Below are 25,230 nucleotides of genomic sequence, written 5' to 3' on the forward strand. Positions count from 1 at the left end.
GGAAACATGATTCGATTTTAAGAGATCCAGTTCGTGCATAACATGTACATTAATAAGAAAATCAAGTTGACGATTTTTCATTTCCAAACTCATATACTGAATGTGTGAGCAGCTACACATACTGACATACGTGAACTAACTTTTATGTATTCATGACAGGTTTTCTTTCGTGTATATAAACCACTTTTCCATTTGGGATCCCCTAAACTAAACTCTGTTGTATATTCTTTCTCTTCTACAAATATTTTTTTTTGTATTGATAAAAAAAAATATATATATATATTTTGAAATAATGAGAGATTGAATGGCATATTCAAACTATATTGTGAAACTAAAATTCGCTATAAAGTAGGTGAGATGGTGGAGTAAACTGTTAATTTAGTTTCAAGTAAATCCGAAAGTTCCATTAGCATCTCATTACTGACCGGACTAGACATCACTCGTACGTTTGATTCATTGATTGTACATACATACACGGTGGATTAACGAAGTTATGCACCAAGGATGGAAGAAATTGATTTGAAACATATCCATCTCATATGATGATTCAACCGGTACTGTCTATTACACATCAAAGATAGAGAGCCAGTATAGAAAGCAGATTCGAAAACCAACTACCAGGGAAGCATCTTGGTCAGCGGAACTCCGGATATTATTCATTTAAGACTCCGAAATTTCAAGTCCAAACATTTTTCTCTTCTTTTCTTACCTAAATACGAAGGCATATGTTCGGTATAACAATGATTTATGAACAATTAAAACAAATTCTTGTAGTCATGTTCCCTCTGGGTTACCAACTGAATTAAGAAAAATGAAATTTAGATTAAAAAGTCATCAATTTTTACAAAGCTTATTAGTTAATTTTGTACATTACAAATGTAATATGCGATGACAATGGAAGGGGATTGAGAGCAAATACCCATAAAGTTGTCTTCTAATTAATTCATTGTTTGCCTTCACAGTTCATACATGAGAATTGATATCTTTCTTAATTCCAAATATAGACAAATAGGCTTTGGGAGACGGAAAAACCGGCACACTTGTCATTAGAACTCAAGGATATAGAGGTACGAGCCTATAAAACAGATTTTGTTCAAGTAAGGTCTTAAGTCACATTTGTTCATATCTGGCTTCTTTGTTGCTTGGATTTAGTTAGGTTAATTTGACATTACGGAGTCAAAATATGCCTTAACATAAAACAAGAAAAAACAAACCGATTTCAAACATCACAAGTAAATTCTATTATTGGTTTCAACACTTCCATACCTCCCCTACAAATCTCTTCCAAAACAGATCTCTTAAACTACAGTGTTTCATTTGATTTTCATTTTCAAAATTATATATATTAGTTGGTATGAGCAGCTACACATACATGGACTTAACTTTTTGTTTTTCATGACAGGGTCACAGGATCTCTTAATTATATATAAACCATTTTTATGTTCACCATATTTTGAAATTATAAGATTGAATGAAATCAAACATACGAATGAAACTAAAACTCAATGCGACTAAGATGAGAAGTTGGAGAAAAATGTTGATTGGATTTATAAGTTAACATGAAATTTTGGATTTATAAGTTAACATGAAATTTTGGATTTCATGATTATCTTGTTCCTGTTAAGACTACCGGAAACCTAAACTGTATTTGTATGTAAGATGTGATACTGAAGGTATGCACCAAGGATAGTTAATGATTGATCAAACATGTCTATTTCAAGGTTAAAGATGTCAAATCAGTAATTTAGATCCTCAGTCCAGACCGCAGTTGTCAAGGCAAGTAAAACGAATAACAAAAAAATTTATGAGTATTTTCTCTAAAACAGAGAAAGATTGGCACTGGGGGTTGGGGCAACTGCCTCAATATCCATACCTGGTGGCTCCTTCCTTGCCTGAACTTCACAAGCAACCTAGTTAGGCCAGTATTACCAACATACCCCTTAACATAGAACAGAGACACACAAATTGATACTTCAATTTCAAACTCCATTTAACATAAATTGGTACATCCTACTGGTTTTCAATACTTTCTTCGTCCCCTACAAATCTCTTCCAAAACCAATGTTTCCTCCAAATCTTATCTATCTTTTCAATGGGTACCTTCTTCGTTTCAGGCAACAGAAAGTACACAAACCCTGTCATTACAAATACCCAACTACCGAAAAAGAAGAAACCCCGGCTTTGAGATGACAAAGCATTGCCAAAAAAAAGTTTGGGCAATTATAAAAGCGAATGTCAAGCCTACATCCACATTTATGCTCTGTCCAATTCATCTAATTTCTAATGGAAAAATCTCACTAGGAACTAGCCAAGATAAATTGCAAAGTTTCAACACTTACTCCCCTGCAAATCTCTTCCAAAGCCTATAATCATAGGAACCATATGATCTAGCTACTGATAACTAATAATTTCCATCTTTTTTCCTCTTTTTTTTTTCGGTCAAAGAAAATTAATTAAAAAGCACACAAATCGTGTGCGGGCAGATACAACTGAGAAGGAGCGAAAAGCCCACAAAAATTAAAAACCTTAATCAAAAAGTTTCTAAGATTACAAAGAGTATCAACCAAAGATGTCACAACTTGTGAAACCTAGCAATCCAATAGTACAACTTGTGGAACCTAACTGCACTGCAGCCCAAAGATGTCACAACTAGTAATTTCCATCTACTGGTGTAAAATCTGCAATGCATCCCAAAAATCTAAACTCAATTTGTTAGCTGCATCACAAGCATATTATTCAAAATCTGAAGTGCTTCATTTGATTTTCATTTTCAAACTTATATACTAATTAATTGTGTGAGCAGCTACACATCCACGTACTTATCTTTACTTTTATGTTTCATGACAAGGTCATATCATCTCGTCGGTATATATAACCCATTTCTCTATGTATTTTGAAATAATATGAGATTGAATGAAATTAAACTCGATACGACTGTTGGAACAGAGAAGAATATTTGGTTGTTTCTTTATTTATGGTTGGTCTATACAGCAAGAAAATATTCTCTAGATATGCTCTAGATATGCTGCTATCTATACGTAAGATATGTGTGGTATGTGTAAGCTATATATAAGTCTTGTAAAACTCCATTGATCATAATAAGAAACCCTAAGTCATTCTTCTCCCGTGGACGTAGGCTATAGCCGAACCACGTAAATCTGTGTTCTTTCTTCTACCTGTTTAGTTAACAACATGGTATCAGGGGATCGTTAACGATCCTAGCCATTACTCTGCTCGTCAAGTTTTTTTTTTCTCTGTGTGTTTCCTATGGCACAATCAGATCATAATACTGGTTCGCGATTAACTTATGTTTTGTTGAATGATGTCAATTATGTCAGCTGGTCAAGGGCTGCTGCTCTTGCTCTTGGGGGTAAAAGAAAATCTGGGTATATTGGTGAGAACAGTACCTTTCCAGATGCTAAAGATCCAAAATATAATGATTGGATTGCTGATGATCAACTGGTTCGCACGTGGCTTCTCCAGTCGATGGAACCACATATTTCAGAAATTTTCTCGTTCTCAGAATCTGCGAAGGATTTTTGGAAGTCTGTTGCTATTCTGTATGTCTTACAGAATAATGTTGCTCGGGTGTTTGAGCTGAAGCGTGAGATTGCTGAGGCTGAACAAGGTACGAAAAATTTTACTGAGCATTTTGGTTATTTAAAAAAGAAGTGGGATGAACTTGATACATATCGTCCTCATACAACTGATGCCAAAACTCTCTTGAAGAGGGTTGAGGAGGATAAAATATTTGATGTGCTCAGTAGCCTCAAACCAGAGTATGAATCTCTTAGAAGTACTATTCTCATGAGTGCTGAATTGCCAAGTCTGTCTAGTGTCTGTGCGACTGTGCAGCGTGAAGAGACACGTAAGAAAGTTATGAATCCTGTTTCTAAAAGCATTGTAGACCTGGATGCAGCTGAATCCAGTGCTCTTCTGAGCTACAAAGATGATAAACGAAGAGCCATGCCATTTGATAAGGACAAGAACTCTCGTGCTAAGGGTAAGAGAGAAGTTTTTCATTGTGATCATTGTAATAAAACTGGTCACACAAGGATCGTTGTTGGGATATTTATCCTCATCTTAAAGCTAATTTTGACAAAAATAAGCTTGCTCGAGCTGCTGTAGCTGATAATTCATCCTTCACCATAGACCAATTGAAGGATTTCTTTCAACCAGTTGGGTAATAAGACTGAGCGCAAGGCCACACATACTTCAGGTAACTTACTAGCCTTTCTTACTACGCCTGTTTCCAACCGTCACATCTGGATTATTGATTCAGGAGCTACAGATCATATGGAAATGATCCTTCGTCAGTTCATGCATTTATTCGCAGCTCTCATAAATGTTTGTTGCTAATGGCTCTACTGCTCCTGTGATGGGCAGTGGGAAAGTGATTTTTTTCCAGATTGTCCGCCATCTAATGCACTTGTTGTTCCATCGTTTCCTACTCAGTTGTTATCTGTTGGCAAATCACTAATTCTCTGAATTGTGATGTTACATTTACCCCTACCTCGGTCATCTTTCAGGATCGAAAGACGAAGAAGACGATTGGTAGAGGCATATTTTTCATGGATTGTACCTGTTACGCTCCAGTGACATGGCATGTCTCACTCAAAGATCTCTCCGCAGTTTCTTTATCATCAAACGACTTGGACATCCTTCCAGTCGTGTTTTGTCTAGGATTTTTCCCACATTTCTGTCAGTCTCAAGTCTGTGATGTTTGCCAGTTTTCTAAACAGTCTCGTTTTCCATTTCCTAATTCTGTACTCGAGCTACAATGCCTTTTGAATTAATTCATTCTGATTTATGGGGTCCTGCTCCAATTGATGCTTATGATGGGTATAAATATTTTGTTATCTTTATAGATGATTGGTCACGTGCTACATGGATCTATTACTCAAATCCAAAACTGAAGTTTCATCTGTATTTGCGGATTTTCATTGTATGATACGCAACCAATTTGATGCACAGGTTAAAATTTTTAGATCAGATAATGGCACTGAGTTTGTCAAAGGCCTCTTCCAGGTTATTTGCGCAGTCATGGTATTATCCATCAAACTAGCTGTGTTGGTACCACGCAGCAAAATGGTGTTGCTGAACGGAAACTCCGTCATTCTGGAAACAACTCGTGCTCTTATGATTCAGATGCATGTTCCAAAGAAATTCTGGTCTCATGGTTCTCTGACGGCCACTTATTGATCAATCGTCTGCCTAGTCGTGTGCTTGAGTTCAAATCTCCATTGGAGGTTTTAAAACATCATCAGCCTAGCATTTCTCATCTCAGAGTTTTCGGTTGTGTCTGTTATGTACATTTACAGGCAAGCATCGTGATAAACTGGATTCACGGGCAACCAAATGTGTGTTCTTTGGTTACTCATCTACAAAAAAGGATATATTTGTTATCATCCACCCACTAGAAAGCTACAGATTTCTCGTGATGTTGTGTTTGATGAAAAGTGGCTTACTTTCAGTGTGATTCTGGCAGTCGGTCTCAGGGGGAGTGTTACAAGATTTGGCACCACTTCCAGTTATTAATGAGATACCTACTGCAACAGATTCCCACAGAGATAATGGTGGGGGTAGAATTGGTGGACTTACCTAATGCAGTGTTGGATGTGCATAATGAAGCAGTTCATGAGAAGCTTCAGACAATAATGTTAGTGTTACTGATGATATACAGGATTACAAGATGTGCCGCATCAAGTTCCAGAAACTGAGGTTATGGTTCCACAAGATCACAACCAGTGGTACCAATTGTCAGAACCTCAAGTCGTGAGAAGAAGCTCCAGAGAAATACAAAGATTTCTTTACATATCATTCCGCTGCGTATCCCATACAGCACATTTAACTTATGATCATGTAGGTTCTTCACACTCTGCATTTCTAAGTGCTATATCCAGTCATCAAGAACCTAAAAACTACAATGAAGCAAAGTCTAATCCAAAATGGAGGGCACCAATGGAGAATGAGTTACGTGCCTTAGATGCAAATAATACATACAGTATTGTCAAGTTGCCTCCGGGAAGAAGACTGTTGGATGTAGATGGGTGTACAAAATTAAATACAAAGTGATGGAACTGTTGAGCGTTATAAGGCAGATTAGTGGCAAGAGGTTTTACTCAAGATATGGAGAAGATACACAGAAACTTTGCACCAGTTGCAAAGATGAATACTTTTCGTGTTCTCATGTCTCTTGCAGTTAATAAAGATTGGAAATTGTTTCAAATGGATGTGAAGAATGCATTCTTACAAGGTGATCTAGAAGAAGAGGTATATATGAGTATACCACCTGGACACCCTGAGAAGGAGAGAGCAATATGGTTTGCAAGCTTAAGAAGGCAATATATGGTTTAAAGCAATCACCACGTGCGTGGTATGCAAAGCTAAGTTCAGTACTCATCCAGAATAAGTTCAAAAGGAGCTCTGCCGATTCTTCCTTGTTTATTAAAATAAGTAATCTTGGTACAACTATAGTTCTAGTGTATGTTGATGACCTTGTGATTACAAGAGACAATCAAAAAGAAATTAGAAATCTTAAAGCAATGCTTCATTCCAGATTTGACATCAAGGATTTAGGGATACTGAAGTATTTCCTGGGATTAGAAGTTGCTTACTCAAATAAGGGTATCTTTCTGAATCAAAGAAAATACGTGTTGGACCTGTTGAAGGCTACAGGAAAAATGGGAGTAAAGCCTTGTGATACTCCTACAGAAAATGGAAACAAACTTGATAATGATGGTGATGTGTTAAGTGATATTGGGTCATATGAAAGGTTAGTAGGCAAGTTAATTTATCTTATTGTTACCAGACCTGACATAGCACATGCAGTAAGCTTAGTCAGTCGTTATATGCATACACCCCGTGTTAAACATTTGAATGCAGTAACTAGGATTTTACAGTATTTAAAAGGATCACCAGGAAGAGGAGTTTTGATGACAAAGAATGAAGCTTATTCAATTTCCAGTTACTGTATAACAGCATATTCGGATGCTGATTATGCTGGATGTCTAGTTGTTCGTAAATCAACAACAGGGTACTGCATATTCTTTGGTGGTAATTTGGTTACATGGAGAAGAAAGAAACAAAATGTTGTTTCTCGATCGAGTGCTGAAGAAGAATACAGAGCCATGGCTTCAACAACATGTGAGATTGTTTGGCTTCGAGCATTACTTAAAGATTTGGGTTTTCTGTCACCTCAGCCGGCTAAGATGTTCTGTGACAATCAAGTTGCGATACAAATTGCGTCAAATCCCACCTTTCATGAGCGTACAAAGCACACAGAAGTGGATTGTCATTTTGTTAGAGAGAAGGTATTGTCCAAAGTAATATGCACTCCTTTCGTTCGTAGCCATCAACAACTGGCAGATGTTTTTACTAAGGGTTTACCTGTCAAGCAATTCAATGGAATTCTATCCAAGTTGGGCTCCATTAATATCTTCGCACCAACTTGAGGGGGAGTGTTGGAACATAGAAGAATATTTGGTTGTTTCTCTATTTATGGTTGGTCTATACAGCAAGAAAATATTCTCTAGATATGCTCTAGATATGCTGCTATCTATACGTAAGATATGTGTGGTATGTGTAAGCTATATATAAGTCTTGTAAAACTCCATTGATCATGATAAGAAACCCTAAGTCATTCTTCTCCCGTGGACGTAGGCTATAGCCGAACCACGTAAATCTGTGTTCTTTCTTCTACCTGTTTAGTTAACAACAACGACAATGATGAAATGTTGGAGTAAACTGTAAATTGTATTTTAGTTAGTAGAAAATTTAGAATCTCATTACCATCTAATTCCTGATAAGACTAATATTAAGTGATTTGTTTCTGCACATATGATGAAATAGTGAGGTTATGCGCCAGATATGGTTAATGATTAATCCAAAACATGTTTGTTTCAAGGCACAGATGGGATAGTGTATATTTGACATTAAAAGAAGATGCAGATAGATGTCACACATATGGAAAGAGTATTCTCAGGGGAAGAAGACCCGCTTCAAACTCCTAGATTATCATCTTCACTCAATGATAAAAATTTAGACCCCGAGTCCACAAAACAGTTGTGAATGCTAGTACAATAAATAAGCAAACAACTTTATGAGGATTTTTTCTAAAACATAGACAAATTGTCTCCGGGGGTTGGGGAAACTGCTTCAGTGTCCATACCTGGTGGCTCGTTCCTTGCCTGAACTTAACGAGCATAATCTGGTTCAGTTTGGTCAATGATACCAAAATCCCACTTAACATAGAACAGGAAAACACAAGTTGATACTTCAATTCCAAATACCATTTGACATAGGAATAGGTACGTTCCATTGGTTGTCAACACTTTCTTCCTCCCCTACAAATCTCTTCCAAAACCAATGTTGTCTCCAGATCTTATCCATCTTTTCGATAGGTACATTCTTAGTTTCCGGCAACAGAAAGTATACAAACCCCGTCATTAGAAAGACCCAACTACCGAAGAAGAAGAAAATCCCAGCTTTCAAATGGCAAAGCATTGCCAAAAATGTTTGGGCAATTATAAAAGTGAATATCAAGCCTACAGCTACATTTATGCTTTGTCCAATTGATCTAATTTCTAATGGGAAAATCTCACTGGGAACCAGCCAAGCTAATGGACCCCAAGATATTGCAAAGCCACAAACATATACACATATTAAAACTAGCACTGAATATGAATATCCTTTGGTCATTAGTTCAGTATGATCTCCAAGTTTATACGCCATTATTGCCCCAACTGTTATCTGTGGTATGAACATTAGTATTCCGCCTATTATGAATAAAGCGCGTCGTCCTATTTTATCAACTGTCAATATTGTGATACAAATTGAACATGTCCCGACTAGACCTGTGAGTACGGCTGACAACAGTGATGCACTTTCACCTAATCCAATTGTTCGGAATAGCAATGGTGCGTAAAATCCAATCACATTGATTCCTGTTACCTGCTGGAAGAATGGTATGGCAATTGACATTATGAATTGCGGCCTATATTTTCTCTGCAAAATTAGATGGAACGGATGGTGGTTGAGTGTTTTGGATGCAGAGCTAGCTTTGATAAGATCGTCAAGCTCTACTTGGACATCAGTTGTTCCTCTTACTCTTTGCAACACTAGCCTCGCCTTTTGAGAATCAACCCCACGCTGAATCAAGCTATTTGGAGTTTCAGACAAGAAAAAGGATCCTATGGTTAATACCGATGCTGGAACTGCACCCATTGCAAGTGAAATTCGCCAGCCTGAACCACCTTTGATCTTTTCAGTTCCAAAGTTGATTAGGTTAGCAGATAAGATTCCAAGATTGACACATAAATGGAAACCATTGGCCATGGCTCCTCGGTATGTAGCAGGTGCCATTTCTGAAAGATATAGTGGGACTGCCTGCAAATACGAACGGAAAGAACTCATCTTTAAGAATGGTCAAGAATGATTTGGTGGGAAGCTGGCAATAAATGCGTAGCGCATATTTTGTTCTTGTAACAATGGATTTTAATTAATTAGTTACCTGGTTTGCGAATCCCACACCAACACCCAGCAAGACACGACCAAATATGAGCATGTAAATGTTGGCAGCGGCGGCACCAAGAGCAGTACCAGCAAGGAAAGTAGCACCACCAATGAGAATGGATGGTTTACGACCAAACCTACTTGTAATTGATGATGCAAAAAAGGAGGCCACAAGTCCAGCAATGTACAAAGATGATGTAAACAATGTCAAAAGCATACTATCATATTTGCAGTAGTTGCTAATGTTGGTGTCCTCCTTCATCCTCCTATACACTTACGGAAAAAACTTGTTCAAAAATGGCTCCATTGAAGTCACTCCACCTAGAAATGTTTAGAATCACGTTACACTACCATAAATTAATAAGAAAAAATTAGCTTCATATATAGCAGGAATGAAATGAATAGGTATACCTGAAATTCCAATATCATAACCAAAGAGAAATCCACCCATGGCTGCCATCATACACGAAAGAATTACATATTTTGTAACCCTCCCACTGTATTTTTTAATTCTACTATTACCACTCATCTCTGTACTCAATCCCACTGCCATAACTTGGTCTGACCACTTCAAGTGGGTTTGAAGTTGCAGAAGGGTTATACTTCAGTTGTAGTATCTCTAAACTATCATAATCTCCTAGATAATGGTCTAAATTGGAATTATTAGGCCGACTTTTTCTTTCTCAAAACTTGGATTCTTAATTATAAAGGGGATGAACTCACTAATCCATTCTTTTGAGGTACAACGCATAGGAACCACATAATCCACTCATCCTTTCATTTATTCCTTTGCTTTATATCTCTTATACCACTTGTGTGGATTATCTACTCATATTCGAATTTGACTCTTTTTTTTTTTTTCTGGGTGGAATAACATGCTTTTGATTTTCATGTATATTGTGGCATTTAAAATATGACAATAGTAGTATTCTTATTTTAAGAATGAGAATTATTCTTATAATGAGGATGATGATGAAATTCAATAGTGTTGGAATTTGTGATAAGCAAATTAAAAGTGGTTTTGAAGAACATTCAGTTCATAGATCATCTAAACTTAAAGATTATAATTATTGAAAAAGAAAACAACGAAAATGAAATGAAAAAAGTCGCTAGAAACAGGGATTGAACCTGTGACCTTGTGGTTAACAGCCACACGCTCTAACCAGCTGAGCTATTCCAGCTTTGTTGTTGCTTTTCCAGCTTTGTCTTACAGATCCAAATTTTCCGTTGTCATTTTCTAGCCACTGAGATGTACTCTCAAGTTCATGGAGCTTGGTTTGTCGCTGTTAGTTCTGTATTTTTTGGTTTCCTAGTATCAAAGATGACGTTAGGGATTGCCTCGGCACTTATTAGCCACCACAAAAAACTGATGTAGAAACTTATGATTTTTTTGATAAAAAGTGGAGTACTACAAATTCTAACTTGACCACATAGCTACAAAGAAAAATGGTGCATTTTCTGACGTTGCCAAGATTCTTATTATCTTGATTCATGTCCTTATTTGCGTACATACATTTCGTCACATAATCAAAAGGTTGGTACCGGGGAACTAACTCTGCCCGTGGGTAAGCTAGCTGATCTTATTTAACAGGAAGTGGTAAGAAGTAGTTGCAGCAAGGAAAGCATCACAGAAGCAGCATACGAAGAAAAAAAAATTCAGGTATGTCTATACGTTCAAGTAGTACATTAGTATGATTTATGCTAATTATTACTGTCATTGTATTTTGCTTTGGATTTTGAATTTCCGTATGTGAAACTTGTTGGCAGAAAAAACATGAGACGAGAATTGTTATTCGGAGTACTGTTGCTTATTCTATCAGTTCAAATTTCTGAATCTGTGTTCAGTGAAGTGAATGGGGAGAAATCTGGCGTCTTCTTGACTCCTAAGTTTGTGTTGGGAGCAGGATCTGTCTGTAATAAGTATTACCACAACGTCGATTTTCCAAGAGGTCATATTGCTCTTAAGGACTTCAATGCTGAAATAGTTGACGAGTCTGGGAATTCCGTTCCGTTGTATGAAACTTATATTCATCACTGGGTCATCCTAAGATACTATGCCACAAAGGATATAGATACGGATGAAGAGAAGGATTCTGGGAAGATGATTATGGTGAGAAACAGTGGCTTTTGCAAGAACCTTGGCCAGTACTTTGGGTTTGGATCTGAAACACGACGAACCATGACACGCGTGCCAGATCCTTACGGAATAGAGGTTGGAAATCCTGCAGAAATCCCAGATGGTTATGAGGAGAGATGGTTAATTAACTTACATGCAATTGATTTACGAGGTGTGGAAGATCAATTTGGTTGCACGGAGTGCAAGTGTGATCTGTATAATGTTACCAAGGATGAGTATGGTACACCATTAAGGATGGGTTACACCGGAGGCTTGAAGTGCTGCTATGATAAGACTCAATGCAGGGTAAGACAAAGCTTCAGGAGCATCAAAAGAGGTGTCTACCTGAAATACACAGTGAAATGGGTAGACTGGGAAGAAACTATTTTGCCTGTCAAAGTTTACGTTTTTGATGTCACCTATACTGCTAAAAGAGGGAGTGATTCAGAATCACCCTGCAAGGTAATGCCCTATTTGTTACTTCAGAAAATTAAATATTCTTTATTCATGTGATGGTGGCTTCATGACCAGCGCATTTTTGGTTATGCGGGTACTAATTTGCATTTGTGGCTATAAACAGATTGAATACGATGTCGAAGCATGTGATAGGACTAGTGCAGGTAGAGATACAATTTGTGTAGATAATAAAAAGACAAGTCTGGTTCTGCCCAACGGCGGTTATCTAATCTATGGTGTTGCTCATCAGCACTCTGCTGGAATTGGTTCAGCGCTTTATGGACAGGTAATTCTGACTATTTTCGTGTCAGTTTCTTCTTATTCATATGCTGTCGTGTTATCTATGGTGTTGTCCGAGGACTGACAAAAAAATATTGTGTGCATTCATGGATTGATCAGGATGGACGTCTTATATGCACTTCTTTACCAGTTTATGGAGATGGAAATGAAGCAGGCAACGAAGATGGCAACATAGTGGGGATGTCAACTTGCTATCCTCAACCTGGCTCTGTCAAGATATCTGATGGAGAGACTTTGGTTTTGGAATCTAACTACAGCAGCATTGAAAAACATACTGGAGTGATGGGTTATTTCTACATCTTGGTTGCGGATCAACCGCCAAAGCCATCGCGCAGGCAAATTTATGTATGATTCAAATTGTCCTGAAATGAACATACTAACCTTTGCTTAGATTAAAAACAAAAAAATCTAAATTAATGGAGGAATCTGACTTCATGTATTTTTGACTTCGTTTGTGCAGAAGCTGGAAATCTTGAAGTACACATGGTTATTGGTTTTGATGGGAGTTGTAGGTGCGATTGGCGCTGTTTTTAGTTATCTTCGGAAAGACGAAAAATATGGTGGCTATCAGCTATTAGGCATCTAAGCATGTCTCTCTAATCTTGAAACTCCTCAAGCTCTTTTTGATTAATTGTAATCCACATAAAACCTATGCGTAAGATAGCTGGCGTGGGTTTCCTGCGGCAGGTTGTGTTTAGTGCGATGCTCAACTCACCTTTGGTTGTGTCTTACGTTTGAAGCTACCCCCAAAATTTGCAATTCAATGCGACCAAAACTCAACCTCGTGATACAAAATCTTAACCAAGGAGAAATCGAATCTGCATTGTTATACAAACTCTGCTAAGTGCCCCAAATTTGCATCATATGACGTAAAAGTTTCCACACTGCTTAATATTCGTACTTTGCAACCAAAAATCTACAACTATGACCCAAAATTTGGTTAATGGACTAAAATCTGTATACTGTGCCTCCATAACCCAAAACATGTGATGTGCCTAAATTTTTTCTAAGTACTCCTAAATTTACCACTACGATCAAATATGAAATATCTATTTCATGATTGCCAAGTCACGTAACATCAAGTCTGTCGACAAAACAATTCACCATAACTTAACTTCATAAGATAAGGATTTCCTTTTGTATACTGGTTCACTAGGTTCTATACCACTGGCTCTGGTTCTTAATAGACGTACATAAAAACAGTCTAAAACTTACTGTTAGTATAATTTCAAACATGAAATGGAATCACAAAATTGGTTAAAAAGATCAAAATTAATAATTGCTTGGTGAAAAAGACATGTAAAATTTGATATTGTTTAAATGGACGAAAATGTAAAAATAGTCAGGATGTAAACAGTTTCATCCTACCCATTTTCAAATACTTTTTCATATTTTTAATTCACATCAGGATGCATCAAGTTTCATCCTCGCTCTTTTTTAAGTTTAAGCCAGGATGAGTTCAGTTTCATTCTTGCTATTTTTTTGGTGCCCATTTCACCCATATTAATTTTTACTCGTCCATTAGAACCATGTTTTAAAAATATTTGGACAAATGACCCATTTTCCGAAATGGAATTTACATTTCATTTTTGGGAAGTGTGAATGAGTTAGTACCTCTAGAGAATCACCAATATCAACAAAGAAGGAATTTTGATGAGGTGGAACAGAAATTCAGGACCCATCTTTATTTACTAAACTGAGGAGAATCCAATAATTTTTTGGGATGAAAGGTGGGTTCTCACGAATGCGGGCTCAGTAAGTGGTTTTTCGGTTGTTTATTTATGCAATTTGTCGATTTCCTATGTCCATGGCATGGACATTAAACAAAAACTCAACAGCCCCATTTCATTTTCATTTTCATTTTCATTTTCTGCAAAATGTATGATCACCTATCCTTTTATTCATGAAACTCTTTGATATATATACATTGCTACTTTTCTTATCAACAATACTTAATAAAGAACTTTAGTATTTATCATATTTTGAGAAAATATGCGCAAAACTAAAACGAAAACTGTGAGATGTTGGAGTAAATTGCAAATTGTGTGTTACTTAATACGAACACTTAAGATTTCATTAATATGTTATGGTTCAACGGGAGACCAGAGGTAAAATTTACAAATTATGTGATTTAGAACCAAGTTTGATATCGATTCACCCAAAACATATCTACTTTAAAAATATGCAACTTCAACAGGATGGTCCCGTTTAAGTTCTACGAAAGACAAAAATATGGATACAGTAATGAGATTGCATTTAAATAAGTTAAACCATTTTTCTTCGAGAAAAACAGCAGAATGTGTCACGACACAAAAACTGACTTAGTGATCCAAAATCGGCTTTCTATCCATAAAATTAATTTCCGGAACTGCTTAGTATTTGCAAACCAAAATTTATAACTACCAATTAACCCAAAATTTGGTTAATGGGCTTAAAGTTTTTAACAATGTGCCACTATAACGTTATGACCCAAAATAATTTTTATTTATTTTTAATTGGAAAAAAAGAATTTATTGAAAACTAGAAAGAGATTACATCAAGTTTCTCTCTAATGAGAGGTTCCAGCCAATATGGTAATACACCACTCCATAATTCTTTACTAGTTTTGCTCTTAGCTTCCTTTGCTAACGAATCTGTAATTTTATTTGAATCACTAGGAATGTGGGTGCAGACATAAAACATGTGATGTGCCTAAATGTTTTCTAAGTAATCCAAAAGTACACCCATCAAAAAAAAAAAAGTAATCCAAAATTATCATTATGATCAAATATCTGCTGCATGATTGCTTAGATATCCAAAATCAATTTTGTCGACAAAAAAGATTCACCCCAACTAATATTAGATAATTTTTTTTCTTCTTTATTTTGGATTTGAGAATCTATTTTGGTTTTCCAGAAATTTCTATCGACGCATCTCATCCATTAGTTGATACATGTGCTCTTATTGCTCGCATCTCATCTATTTGTTGTTTAATTGGACTTGCATCTGTTCACAACTTAATTATTCATCAAATGGATGTCAAAACCGCTTTCCCAAATAGTAATTTAGAAGAAGAGATATATATGGAACAACCGAAAGGTTTTATATTACCAGGCCAATAAAAGAAAGTTTGCAAATTGGTTAGATGTCTCTATGGATTGAAGCAAGCTCCCATTCAATGTCATGAGAAGTTTGACAAACTAGCTCTGTCATATGGTTTTGTTGTTAACGATGCGGACAAATGTATCTATAGAAAGCATGATAGTTCTAGATGTGTAATTCTCTGCTTGTATGTTGATGATATGCTTATTTTTGAATTTGATATATCTCGTGTGGAAGAAACAAAGAAGTTTCTTAGTTTTAACTTTGACATGAAGGATTTAGGAGAGGTTTATGTGATCATCACATTGAGAAATTTCTCAAGAAGTATGGTTATTTTGATGACATCCTAGCCATTACTCCTTTGGATCCTAATGTAAAGTTAATGAAGAATATTGGTTGTGCTCATAAGAAACTTGAGTATTCTAGTCTCTTTCCAAAAGATACCATTAATGGATGCCTCTTGAAAGCGTCTGTTGGAGATGAAAAACTTCTCCAAAACGAATGAAACCCCTTTAAATAGCGAAGGTTTTCTCCCAATGTAACATATCAAAAGTCTTTGTTTTCTATATTCTCTAAGCATCATCAGATTCTAAATATTGTGTGTTCTTGGTTGGGTCAAGGGAGTAGAACTCTTAAATCCAACAACGTTGTTATAGCTTCATTGTATCCTGAAAGAAATATTTCATTGACTAATTGTACTTGCCAAGTTATTGGGAAGGGTCGAAATAGTTGCTGAAAAGAATCGCAAGGCTTTGAAGTTCTGTGTTACAACATTCTTTTCTGCTCTTTGTTTTCATCCTGGTACCTTTTTTTTCCAACAACTAAAAGACTAACTCTAAATAAACTTACTCCCTCCGTCCTAGTTTACTTGCCAAAATAGGATTATGCAAAAACTTGAAACAAAATCAAATTATTTCCACATACATCATCAATCTTTCAAATTACTTGTTTAATATACTAGTTTTTGTATCCTAGTTTTTAGTTATTTCTTGATAATTAGATAATTTTAGTGGGAAATATAGTAATTTTTTGGTACACTTTTGTTGAAAAAAACTCAATTTTAGCAAGTAAATTAGGACGGAGGGAGTATAAGATATAACCTCTTTTTTTTTGCATGCTCGGTTCACTAAGTTTTATATCATTTTGAGCTACAATAGCTTTGGTTCTTGATAAACCGTCCAAAAAACAACTAAAAAATTGTCTACTGCTTATTAAATTGTGGAGAATGCAAGAGGTGGTTTTTAAAGTTTTTATAAGGTGTTCTTGTATATACCCCCAAATATACTAACGGTACCCCTTATCCATGTACCCCCAACAATCATCTTCCTACCCGTCAAATCATTAACATTCGTATACCCCACACAAAGATCTCAAAATTGATCTACCTCGTGAAGGACGACTACCACCAGTGGACCACCACTACCGTTTTTAATCAAAGAGAAACCCCTTTACGGAAGACCAGATTTTAGGAATAGTATACTAAACCCTAGGTGCAGTTATTTTCTTCTTATATTTTTCGGATCCTTGATCGATCCATTAAGGATTTGGTTTTAATCTTGATCTTTTGGTAATATTCTCACAAATCCATGTCCTCGATCTCAATTTCGAAAACTCTGTTATTCTCTTATCAATAAAATCATCTTGCGTGTATTTAGTTTCATTTGTTGATTAAAAATAGTTCTTGATGAAAACTCAATAGCTTTGTGATTCTAATAGTAATGGATTTTTTGAAGTTAATGCCTGATTTATTCATCTTTTTCAATAACTCCATCAGTAGTTCCATGATAAACAATAAGCAAACCAATCACCATTTTTATCAACTTTCTCCATCATTAATTTCAATTCAATTTGTCTGGTGATGTATCCATGTTGACTCCGATGATGATAATTTTAGTTTATGAACTAATTTGTTTATGAAGAACTATTGTTTATAATAATCAATCACCATGTGGTTATGAACATATTTGTTCTTCCTCATTTGTATGATGGTGCAACTGAAATATATGAAGGAAAAAACTGGTACAGATGCGTAAATTTGTTAATAAACAAACTGGAAAGAGGGGGGTATATTTATAAATAAATTCACATAATTTTAAGATTTTCAGGTTAACCAGATTATAACTGATATAACTAATTATTGGGAGTATCGTTAGCATTTTCAGGAGTATGTAAAGGAACGCCCTTTTTATATATACGCTTTGTTAATTTCCTACGTGCATAACATTGATATTAAATAAAAACTCAACAGCTTTATTAAATTTTTGTTTTCTACTAAATATACGATGGATTATGCTTTTATTTTTCATGACACGATCTCTTCACTCTATAAATTACCACTTTTTTATTCATCACCAATGCTTCAAAAACAATTTTTCTATTCGACATATTTTGAAAACACAAAGTGAAACTAAAATTGGATATATATATCCAATGTGAGATGTTGGAGTAAACTGCAAAATGTGGGTTACTTATTACGACAACTTAAAATTTTCGTTCCATGACATGAATCAACGGAAGGTCAATGATAAGCTTGATTTGTAATCATATACAAGGACTAGCGCTTTCAAAGAGACGATACTTTATTTAGAGTGTGAAAGACTTCAACAAAAATGTAGATACAATGATGAGATTGTATACAAATAAGTTCAACTATATTTTTACGAAAGAAATTGAAGCACGCATACGTCGAAGAAAAGGTGACTTCACTTTCATTCAAAGAAGAGGACACCTAAAAATGTCGAGACTCGGAGTTACATAGTAGAACCATTATTATGTGATTTGTTGTTTTACATTATCACCTATGAATTATGACTTCATCATTTTTACATGTTACTGGTGGAAAGTTATGATTTAGTGACACTTTGCCTGGTAAGTTCAACCAGCGATGAAACCCCGGCTATAACCTAGAGCGTCAAAAAAAGCACAGGTAAGGTGGAAGCATGGCGCATCATGATATAAAATTTGAGTAATGCTACGATGACGCCCAAAAATTCCGTGGAGAATCCCGGGAGGGGAATGGATGGAGGATGATAACGCTCTAAACATCGAGATTGGGAATGGATAAAGTGAGTCCCATTCCCTTCCCGGGAGTTTCTCCCGGTACTTAAATCATTTTCGGTAAAATTTGGAGTTTGATTTTGGATCTAAGAAGATAGTCAAATCAGTTGACCCTATTATCCTTTGGATAAACCCTGTCTTTTTAGTTTCCTTTTTTCTCGGAAAACACCACTTCCTCTCTCACAATCCCAAATTTCCAAACCCCAAATTTCTTCACCATCTCTCTCTCTCACAAAACCCCCCATTTTCATTTTCTCTACTTCTGCCTGTAAAACCCCTATTCTGGATCTTAAGAAACCCCACTTGTTTCTCTTTTATCATTGCAAACCTAAGTGTATTAGTGTATATCATTTCAATGGCTGAAATAACACTTTCTCTGTCTCTAAAATCAAAATTTCCAACTTCTTACAGAAAGACACTCCCTCACACTAAAACCCCCAAAACAAAATTACTGTAAAAAACCTCAGATTTCTTCACCATCTCTCTCTTACAACTCTCACAAAACCCCAATTTTTTTTTTTTTTTTTTACTTCTGTCTCTAAAACCCTTATTCTGGATCTTCAAAAACTTTCACTTTTTCCTCTTTTATTGCCAACTTAGTTTATATCAATTCAATGGTTGAGAAAACAGAAGTCGGAAGAAGAGGAGCAGCAATAGGAATAGATTTGGGGACAACTTATTCATGTGTTGGAGTATGGCAACATGATCGTGTTGAGATTATACCAAATGATCAAGGGAATGGGACTACGCCATCTTATGTGGCTTTCGCTGGTACTGAACGTTTGATTGGAGATGGTACCAAAAATCAAGCTGCTCTTAATCCTATCAACACCGTTTTTGGTAAAGTACATCTCAATTTGTTTAGTTCAATTTTCTGATTTTGATGTCTACTAGTCTATTGTATAATATAATATAATCTCATGAATTTGATTCACTGTAGTGTTGTGCTGTCATATGCTAAAGTACTTTTGAGTCATTATAAATTGTTTAATCTTTCTTAGAGTTACCATCTAGAGATAATTTTGTGAGTCTATGTTATGTTTTGTAGATGCGAAACGTTTAATTGGTAGGAAATTCAACGATAAGTTTGTTCAGAGAGATATCAAGGTATGGCCTTTCAAAGTTATTGCTGGATTAGAAGGCAAACCAATCATTCAAGTCATTCTCAAGGGCAAAAAGAAATTGTTTTCCGCTGAAGAAATCTCTGCCATGGTGCTCGCTAAGATGCGACAAACTGCTGAAGATTACCTTGGCTCAACTGTTAAGGATGCTGTTATCACAGTCCCGGCTTACTTTAATGATTCTCAGCGTCATGCTACTAGGGATGCTGGTACCATTGCTGGGTTTTCTGTAATGCGAATCATCAATGAACCAATGGCAGCTGCTATTGCTTACGGACTCGGTACCAAGGAGACTAGTGTTGGTCCAAGGAATGTTCTTATCTTTGATCTTGGTGGTGGTACTTTCGATGTTTCAATACTCACCATTAACAAGGGAAATTTTGAAGTCAAGGCTATACTCTATAGCTGGAGATACCCATCTCGGAGGAGAAGATTTTGATGACAGGATGTTAAATCACTTTGTGCAAGAGTTCAAGAGAAAGCATAACAAGGATATCAGTGGAAACCCAAAGGCTCTTAGGAGGATGAGAACAGCGTGTGAGAGGGCAAAGCGGAACCTCTTATGTACTGGTCAGGCAGCCATTGATATTGATGCTTTGTATGATGGAATAGATTTCCATGCGCCCATTACTCGTGCTAAATTTGAAGAGTTGAACATGTATTTGTTCAAGAAATGTATGGAATCTGTTGAGAAGTGTTTTGGGGATTCTAAATTGGACAAGAACAGCATTAATGAAATTGTACTCATTGGTGGTTCCTCTAGAATTCCAAAGATGCAGTCTCTATTGCAGGATTTCTTTGATTGGAAGGAACTCTGCAAGAGCATCATTCCTGACGAGGCTGTGGCGTATGGTGCTGCAGTGCAGGCTGCTATTTTAAGGGGCGAGGATAATGAGAAGGTGCAGGACTTGGTTTTGTTGGATGTCACCCCTCTTTCTCTTGGAATTGAGACATTAGGAGGTGTTATGAGTGTGGTAATCCCCAGGAACAGTGCCATTCCCGTTAAGAAGGAAGAGGGATTTACTACCGAATTTGACAATCAAAGTTTGGCGACATTTCAAGTCTACGAAGGTGAGAGTAGTAGAACCTCTGACAATAACTTATTGGGTCAGTTCAGCTTAACAGGATTTCCACCAGAACCTCGTCGTGTTCCTATATTGAGAGCATGTTTTAACATAGATGCAGATGGTATATTAACTATGTCTGCCGAGGATAAGAAATCGGGGAGTAAAAATCAGATTACGATTACAAATGATAAGGGAAGATTTTCGAAGGCTGAGGTCGAGAGATTGGCTCGAGAGGCTGAGAGATACAAGTTAGAGGAAGAAGAAAAAAAGAAAAAGGTGGAGTTAAAAAACTCATTTGAGGAATACCTGAAAGACATGAGGAATGCAATCAGTGGCAAGAGACCATCGGCTGGCAAAATGAAGATCGATGCTGCGGTCAACAAGGCCTCCCAGTGGTTGGATAGCAATGAAGTAGGTGATTTGAAGGAAATCAACGACCAGATGAAGGAATTTGAAAATGTATGCAGACCTATCATAAACAGAATGAAATGCAAAGTACCTAGAATAAAGATGTAACAGCAGGCTGGTCGAGGAAATCAACTAAATTGGTATTTACTTCTTTATTTTTTAATTTGATTCAACTAAGTTGTTCGACCTAGACTTTTTTGAAGTTTTTAGTCTCATCTGAGTGTTATATATCTTGCCAGATACATGCTTAGTAGTAGTTAGACTTGAGGCTTTTATGTTGCATCTCTGGAACCATAATTCTATAGTTACATTTTAGTTTGAGAATTTGACTATGAGCCTTAGCTTCAGTTTTCTTTATGAGTTTCTTCTGGTGCTGTGGTTTCAATTTGCTGTGCATAGATGTCGGTCTTTTCAAAATTTATATGAAAACCCACTAATGAAGTGGGGATATACTGGGAAGAAACTACTGTTACTGTCAAAATTTCTATTTTTGAATCAGCCTCTAAGGTATTCATACACTCTACTTGTGTACCGGTGGCTTCATGACACCAGAGATAAAACCAATATATAACAGATTGCAAGGCGTGGGTTTCCTGCGGCAGGTTGTTCTTAGTTCGACGTGAAATTCGACTTTGGTTGTGTCTTGTATGTTTGAAGAAGGTTCAAGGCTTCAAGCCGTATCCTCCCCCAAGAATGGCAACGCAATGCGACCAATAACACCTCCAAAATTTGGCCGTTTACAGGACTGTCATTGTTACCCAAATATATGTATTGTAACCTGAACCCGGAACACTTATGTTATATAAAGCCTCATGCCCCCAAATTTGCTCAGTTGTTCAGTATTGGTCTTTCAACTAAAATTTGTATTGTAGCGCAAAATCCACCAGATAAAATGGTCTGGTTCCTTATTCGAGTCTTCAGATAAATTTCATGAGAAACAACAATGGGTCTGGGAAGATGAAATATCGAGAAAAAAAGTCGTGAAAACTAATGCCTGTAGTGTAAAAGTAACTGGGTTTCAACTGAACATGTAGATTTCAATGAGAAACAAAACATCAAAGGTTCAGAGCACACAAGCAATATCTACCTGTGAACAAACCACTGACAGACTTCGAAAATAAATGATAGAAGACTATTAACTATAACCAAGCAGTATGTGTGAGTCGAGGCATAAAGCGTGATCAGAAGAAACCAAATGATCTCAAGATTTTCTGGATTTTCCCGGTTTTGGGTGCACCACTGCTAGTTGTTGCTGAAGGAGTAGCATTATCAGTAATACCTTGCTGGTACAACTTATCTATGCAAGGGTCACATACATTCTGTAATACCTTCATCTTGCGGTTGATTTCGTCTATTGCAGCAAGTTCATTGCTATCCAACCACTGTAAGGCATTGTAGACTGCATTCTCGATTTTCTTCTGATCATCTATTGATAGAGTCCCTCCGCTATTATTGGCCATGTTCCTCATCTTCAAAGCATGTCTCAAATTAGTTCCTCAACTCTACCTTCTTCATTTGTTTTTCATCATCTAACTTGTATTTCTCAGCCTCTCGAACCAACCTCTTAATCCCAGAGGATGACAACCCCCCCTTGTTGTTTTTAATCGTAATCATATTCTTGTTCCCTGATTCCTTGTTCTCAGAAAACACAGTCAATATACCGTCTGCATCAATAACGAAGGTTTCTGTATTCTTAGCAACGCCACGAGGTGCTGGAGGAAGTCCATATAGCGTGAAGGTACCCAACAAACTGTTGTCCTTAGTTCTAATTCCCTCACCCTCATACACCCGAATACTCACGTTAGTTTGATAGTCCTTGGCGGTAGTGTAGACCTTATGTTTCTTGGTGGGAATGGCTGTGTTCCTTGGGACCACCACGCTCATAACACCTCCTATCACCTCAACACCCAGAGAAAGAGGGATGACATCCATCAACACCAAGTCCTGCACCTTCTCACTAGCCTCACCGTTCAGAATAGCAGCTTGCACTGCAGCACCATACGCCACAGCCTCATCAGGGTTGATGCTCATGCAGAGTTTCTTCCCATTAAACAAATCCTGCAATAGAGACTGAACCTTAGGAATTCTGGTGGACCCACCTACGAGCACAATTTCGTGGATGCTGTTCTTGTCCATCTTAGAATCCGCCAAACACAGCTGAACAGGTTCCATACATTTCTTGAACAAATCCAGGTTTAACTCTTCAAATTTAGCACGAGTTATGGACGTATTAAAATCGATACCTTCATACAATGAATCAATCTCAATGGTTGTCTGAGTTTTAGATGACAGAGTCCTCTTTGCCCTTTCACAAGATGTCCTTAGCCTCCTAAGAGCCTTTGGATTTTTACTGATGTCCTTGTCGTGCTTCTTCTTGAATTCCTGAACAAAGTGATTAACCATTCTGTTATCGAAATCCTCTCCTCCAAGATGCGTATCTCCAGATGTAGCCTTGACTTGGAAGATACGGTCTCTAATGTTGAGTATCGAAACATCAAAAATACCACCACCAAGATCAAAGATAAGAACATTCTCTGCAACAGCATTGGTCCCCTTCTCCTTTCCAGTGGTTACATTGGCCGCCTTCTTATCTAGGCCGTAAGCAATTCCCGCCGCCGTTGGTTCATTGATGATTCGCAGTACATTAAGGCCTGCGATTTTACCAGCATCTTTAGTAGCTTGACGCTGAGAATCATTAAAATAAGCAGGGACTGTGATAACAGCATCCGTAACAGTTGAACCAAGATAAGCTTCTGCTGTTTCCCTCATCTTCGAAAGAACCATGGATGAGATTTCCTCAGCTGATAACGCTTTAACCTTTCCCATGTAATTGACTTGAATCATGGGTCTCATGTCTTCTCCAGCAATGACTTTGAATGGCCATAGCTTGATATCACTCTGAACCGTTGTATCATTGAATTTCCTAGCAATTAAACGTTTTGCATCTGCATAAAAAGAAAACAATCTCAGAAAATGGTGTCGAGATGGTAATTCAAAAAGCAATTAAGAGAAGTATTCCCAGTTATTCAAACATGTGAATACAGACATATGCTTGGATTAGTCCAGAATCTCCAGATCATGTCTTTTCACAAGTCAATTGATTTGTATTACATAACGACCACCGTGCACGGTGTCCGGATTAATACAAACCCTCAAGGTCACAACTCAAATTGATCAAATCGCAGAACATATAATACAAATTCGAAGAACATAAAAAGATAAAACTACTAACTTAAACCAACAAACATGATGATGAAATTTTAGATAATCAACCAAAATTGGAATTCTAGAAAGTAGTGAGTCTCACCGAAAACAGTGTTGATAGGGTTCATAGCAACCTGATTCAGAGCAGCATCTCCGATGAAACGGTGAGTATCAGTAAACGCAACACAAGAAGGAGTAGTACGATTCCCTTGATCATTAGGGATGATTTCAACTCTTCCATTCTGCCATACTCCAACACATGAGTATGTTGTTCCCAAATCGATCCCAATTGCTTTTCCAGGTTTTCCTCCTCCACCCATTTGTTGGTAGGAACAGAAGAAAATTGAGCTGAAATCTTAAATTTATGAACCCTAATTTCTATGGCTTATCCCGTTAACGTGTTCCTGGTAAGTAATTATACCATTGTAGAACTTTTTTGAGTCCCTGTTCAATCCCCGATGTACTTTCTGAAATTTACCATAAGTGAGTACCAAATTGATTCATGTCTCTGTAATATGGCCATCAACCTGTCATCATGCACGGAACTAAGAAATTCTGATAGCAAGAAGACAAATGATGGTTAACTTTAGTTACTCTTTAGATATTCTGTGACAGAGTTGCCATTTGGGTTTCTCTCCACCAAATCTCTAAATGCTACATCTTGCATTCATCAATCTATCACCCTACGCAACCAATTTCATGGCTGATATGGATCATGTAAACTTGATTATTCACCCACGCGTCCATTGAAAAGTTAGTCTTCTTCCCTTCTCAAAAGCATAAGATTCCAACGAAATAAAATAAATTATTTTAGAGAAAATAGCATTGGATAGTATATTTTCCTTGAAGCGGCGTAACCTAAGGAAACGTTCTTTTGTGCTTGAGAAGTTGCAAACGTTAGCTTGTA

The 25,230-nt window shown here is 36.8% G+C and overlaps 3 protein-coding genes, 1 non-coding gene and 1 pseudogene across 4 annotated transcripts; 2 read left to right on the forward strand and 3 right to left on the reverse strand.

Moving 5' to 3' along the window:
* Positions 1-7,920: 7,920 nt before the first annotated feature.
* On the reverse strand, positions 7,921-10,243 carry LOC113320621 (hexose carrier protein HEX6-like). The gene is made up of 3 exons (XM_026568525.1): positions 9,925-10,243; positions 9,512-9,834; positions 7,921-9,387 (listed from the first exon to the last, which is right to left on the reverse strand). The coding sequence occupies exons 2-3, from the start codon at positions 9,773-9,775 to the stop codon at positions 8,278-8,280; spliced, it is 1,374 nt and encodes a 457-aa protein (XP_026424310.1). The 5' UTR covers positions 9,776-9,834; positions 9,925-10,243; the 3' UTR covers positions 7,921-8,277.
* Positions 10,244-10,620: 377 nt separating this feature from the next.
* Positions 10,621-10,694, reverse strand: TRNAN-GUU. The gene has a single exon. It is a non-coding gene; the product is annotated as a tRNA-Asn (tRNA).
* Positions 10,695-11,126: 432 nt separating this feature from the next.
* On the forward strand, positions 11,127-13,253 carry LOC113320611. Its single transcript, XM_026568518.1, has 5 exons — positions 11,127-11,173; positions 11,281-12,091; positions 12,210-12,371; positions 12,485-12,730; positions 12,846-13,253. The coding sequence occupies exons 2-5, from the start codon at positions 11,288-11,290 to the stop codon at positions 12,969-12,971; spliced, it is 1,338 nt and encodes a 445-aa protein (XP_026424303.1). The 5' UTR covers positions 11,127-11,173; positions 11,281-11,287; the 3' UTR covers positions 12,972-13,253.
* A 5,795-nt stretch (positions 13,254-19,048) lies between these two features.
* Positions 19,049-21,400, forward strand: LOC113320584 (annotated as a pseudogene).
* Positions 21,401-22,607: 1,207 nt separating this feature from the next.
* Positions 22,608-24,566, reverse strand: LOC113320632 (heat shock cognate 70 kDa protein-like). The gene is made up of 2 exons (XM_026568534.1): positions 24,427-24,566; positions 22,608-24,064 (listed from the first exon to the last, which is right to left on the reverse strand). Exons 1-2 carry the CDS (start codon positions 24,449-24,451, stop codon positions 22,608-22,610), a joined length of 1,482 nt encoding a protein of 493 aa, XP_026424319.1. The 5' UTR covers positions 24,452-24,566.
* Between the last annotated feature and the right edge of the window lie 664 nt (positions 24,567-25,230).

This window comes from Papaver somniferum, chromosome 1, assembly GCF_003573695.1.
Source record: "Papaver somniferum cultivar HN1 chromosome 1, ASM357369v1, whole genome shotgun sequence".
Taxonomy (NCBI): domain Eukaryota; kingdom Viridiplantae; phylum Streptophyta; class Magnoliopsida; order Ranunculales; family Papaveraceae; genus Papaver; species Papaver somniferum.

Coding starts and splice junctions, on each gene's coding strand:
- LOC113320621 (XM_026568525.1), bottom strand. CDS start 9,775: ATGAAGGAGGACACCAACATTAGCAACTACTGCAAATATGATAGTATG. Junction 9,388..9,511: donor GTGTGGGATTCGCAAACCAG/GTAACTAATTAA, acceptor TCGTATTTGCAG/GCAGTCCCACTATATCTTTC.
- LOC113320611 (XM_026568518.1), top strand. CDS start 11,288: ATGAGACGAGAATTGTTATTCGGAGTACTGTTGCTTATTCTATCAGTT. Junction 12,372..12,484: donor GTTCAGCGCTTTATGGACAG/GTAATTCTGACT, acceptor TGGATTGATCAG/GATGGACGTCTTATATGCAC. Junction 12,731..12,845: donor CATCGCGCAGGCAAATTTAT/GTATGATTCAAA, acceptor TCGTTTGTGCAG/AAGCTGGAAATCTTGAAGTA.
- LOC113320632 (XM_026568534.1), bottom strand. CDS start 24,451: ATGAACCCTATCAACACTGTTTTCG. Junction 24,065..24,426: donor CCCTATCAACACTGTTTTCG/GTGAGACTCACT, acceptor CTTTTTATGCAG/ATGCAAAACGTTTAATTGCT.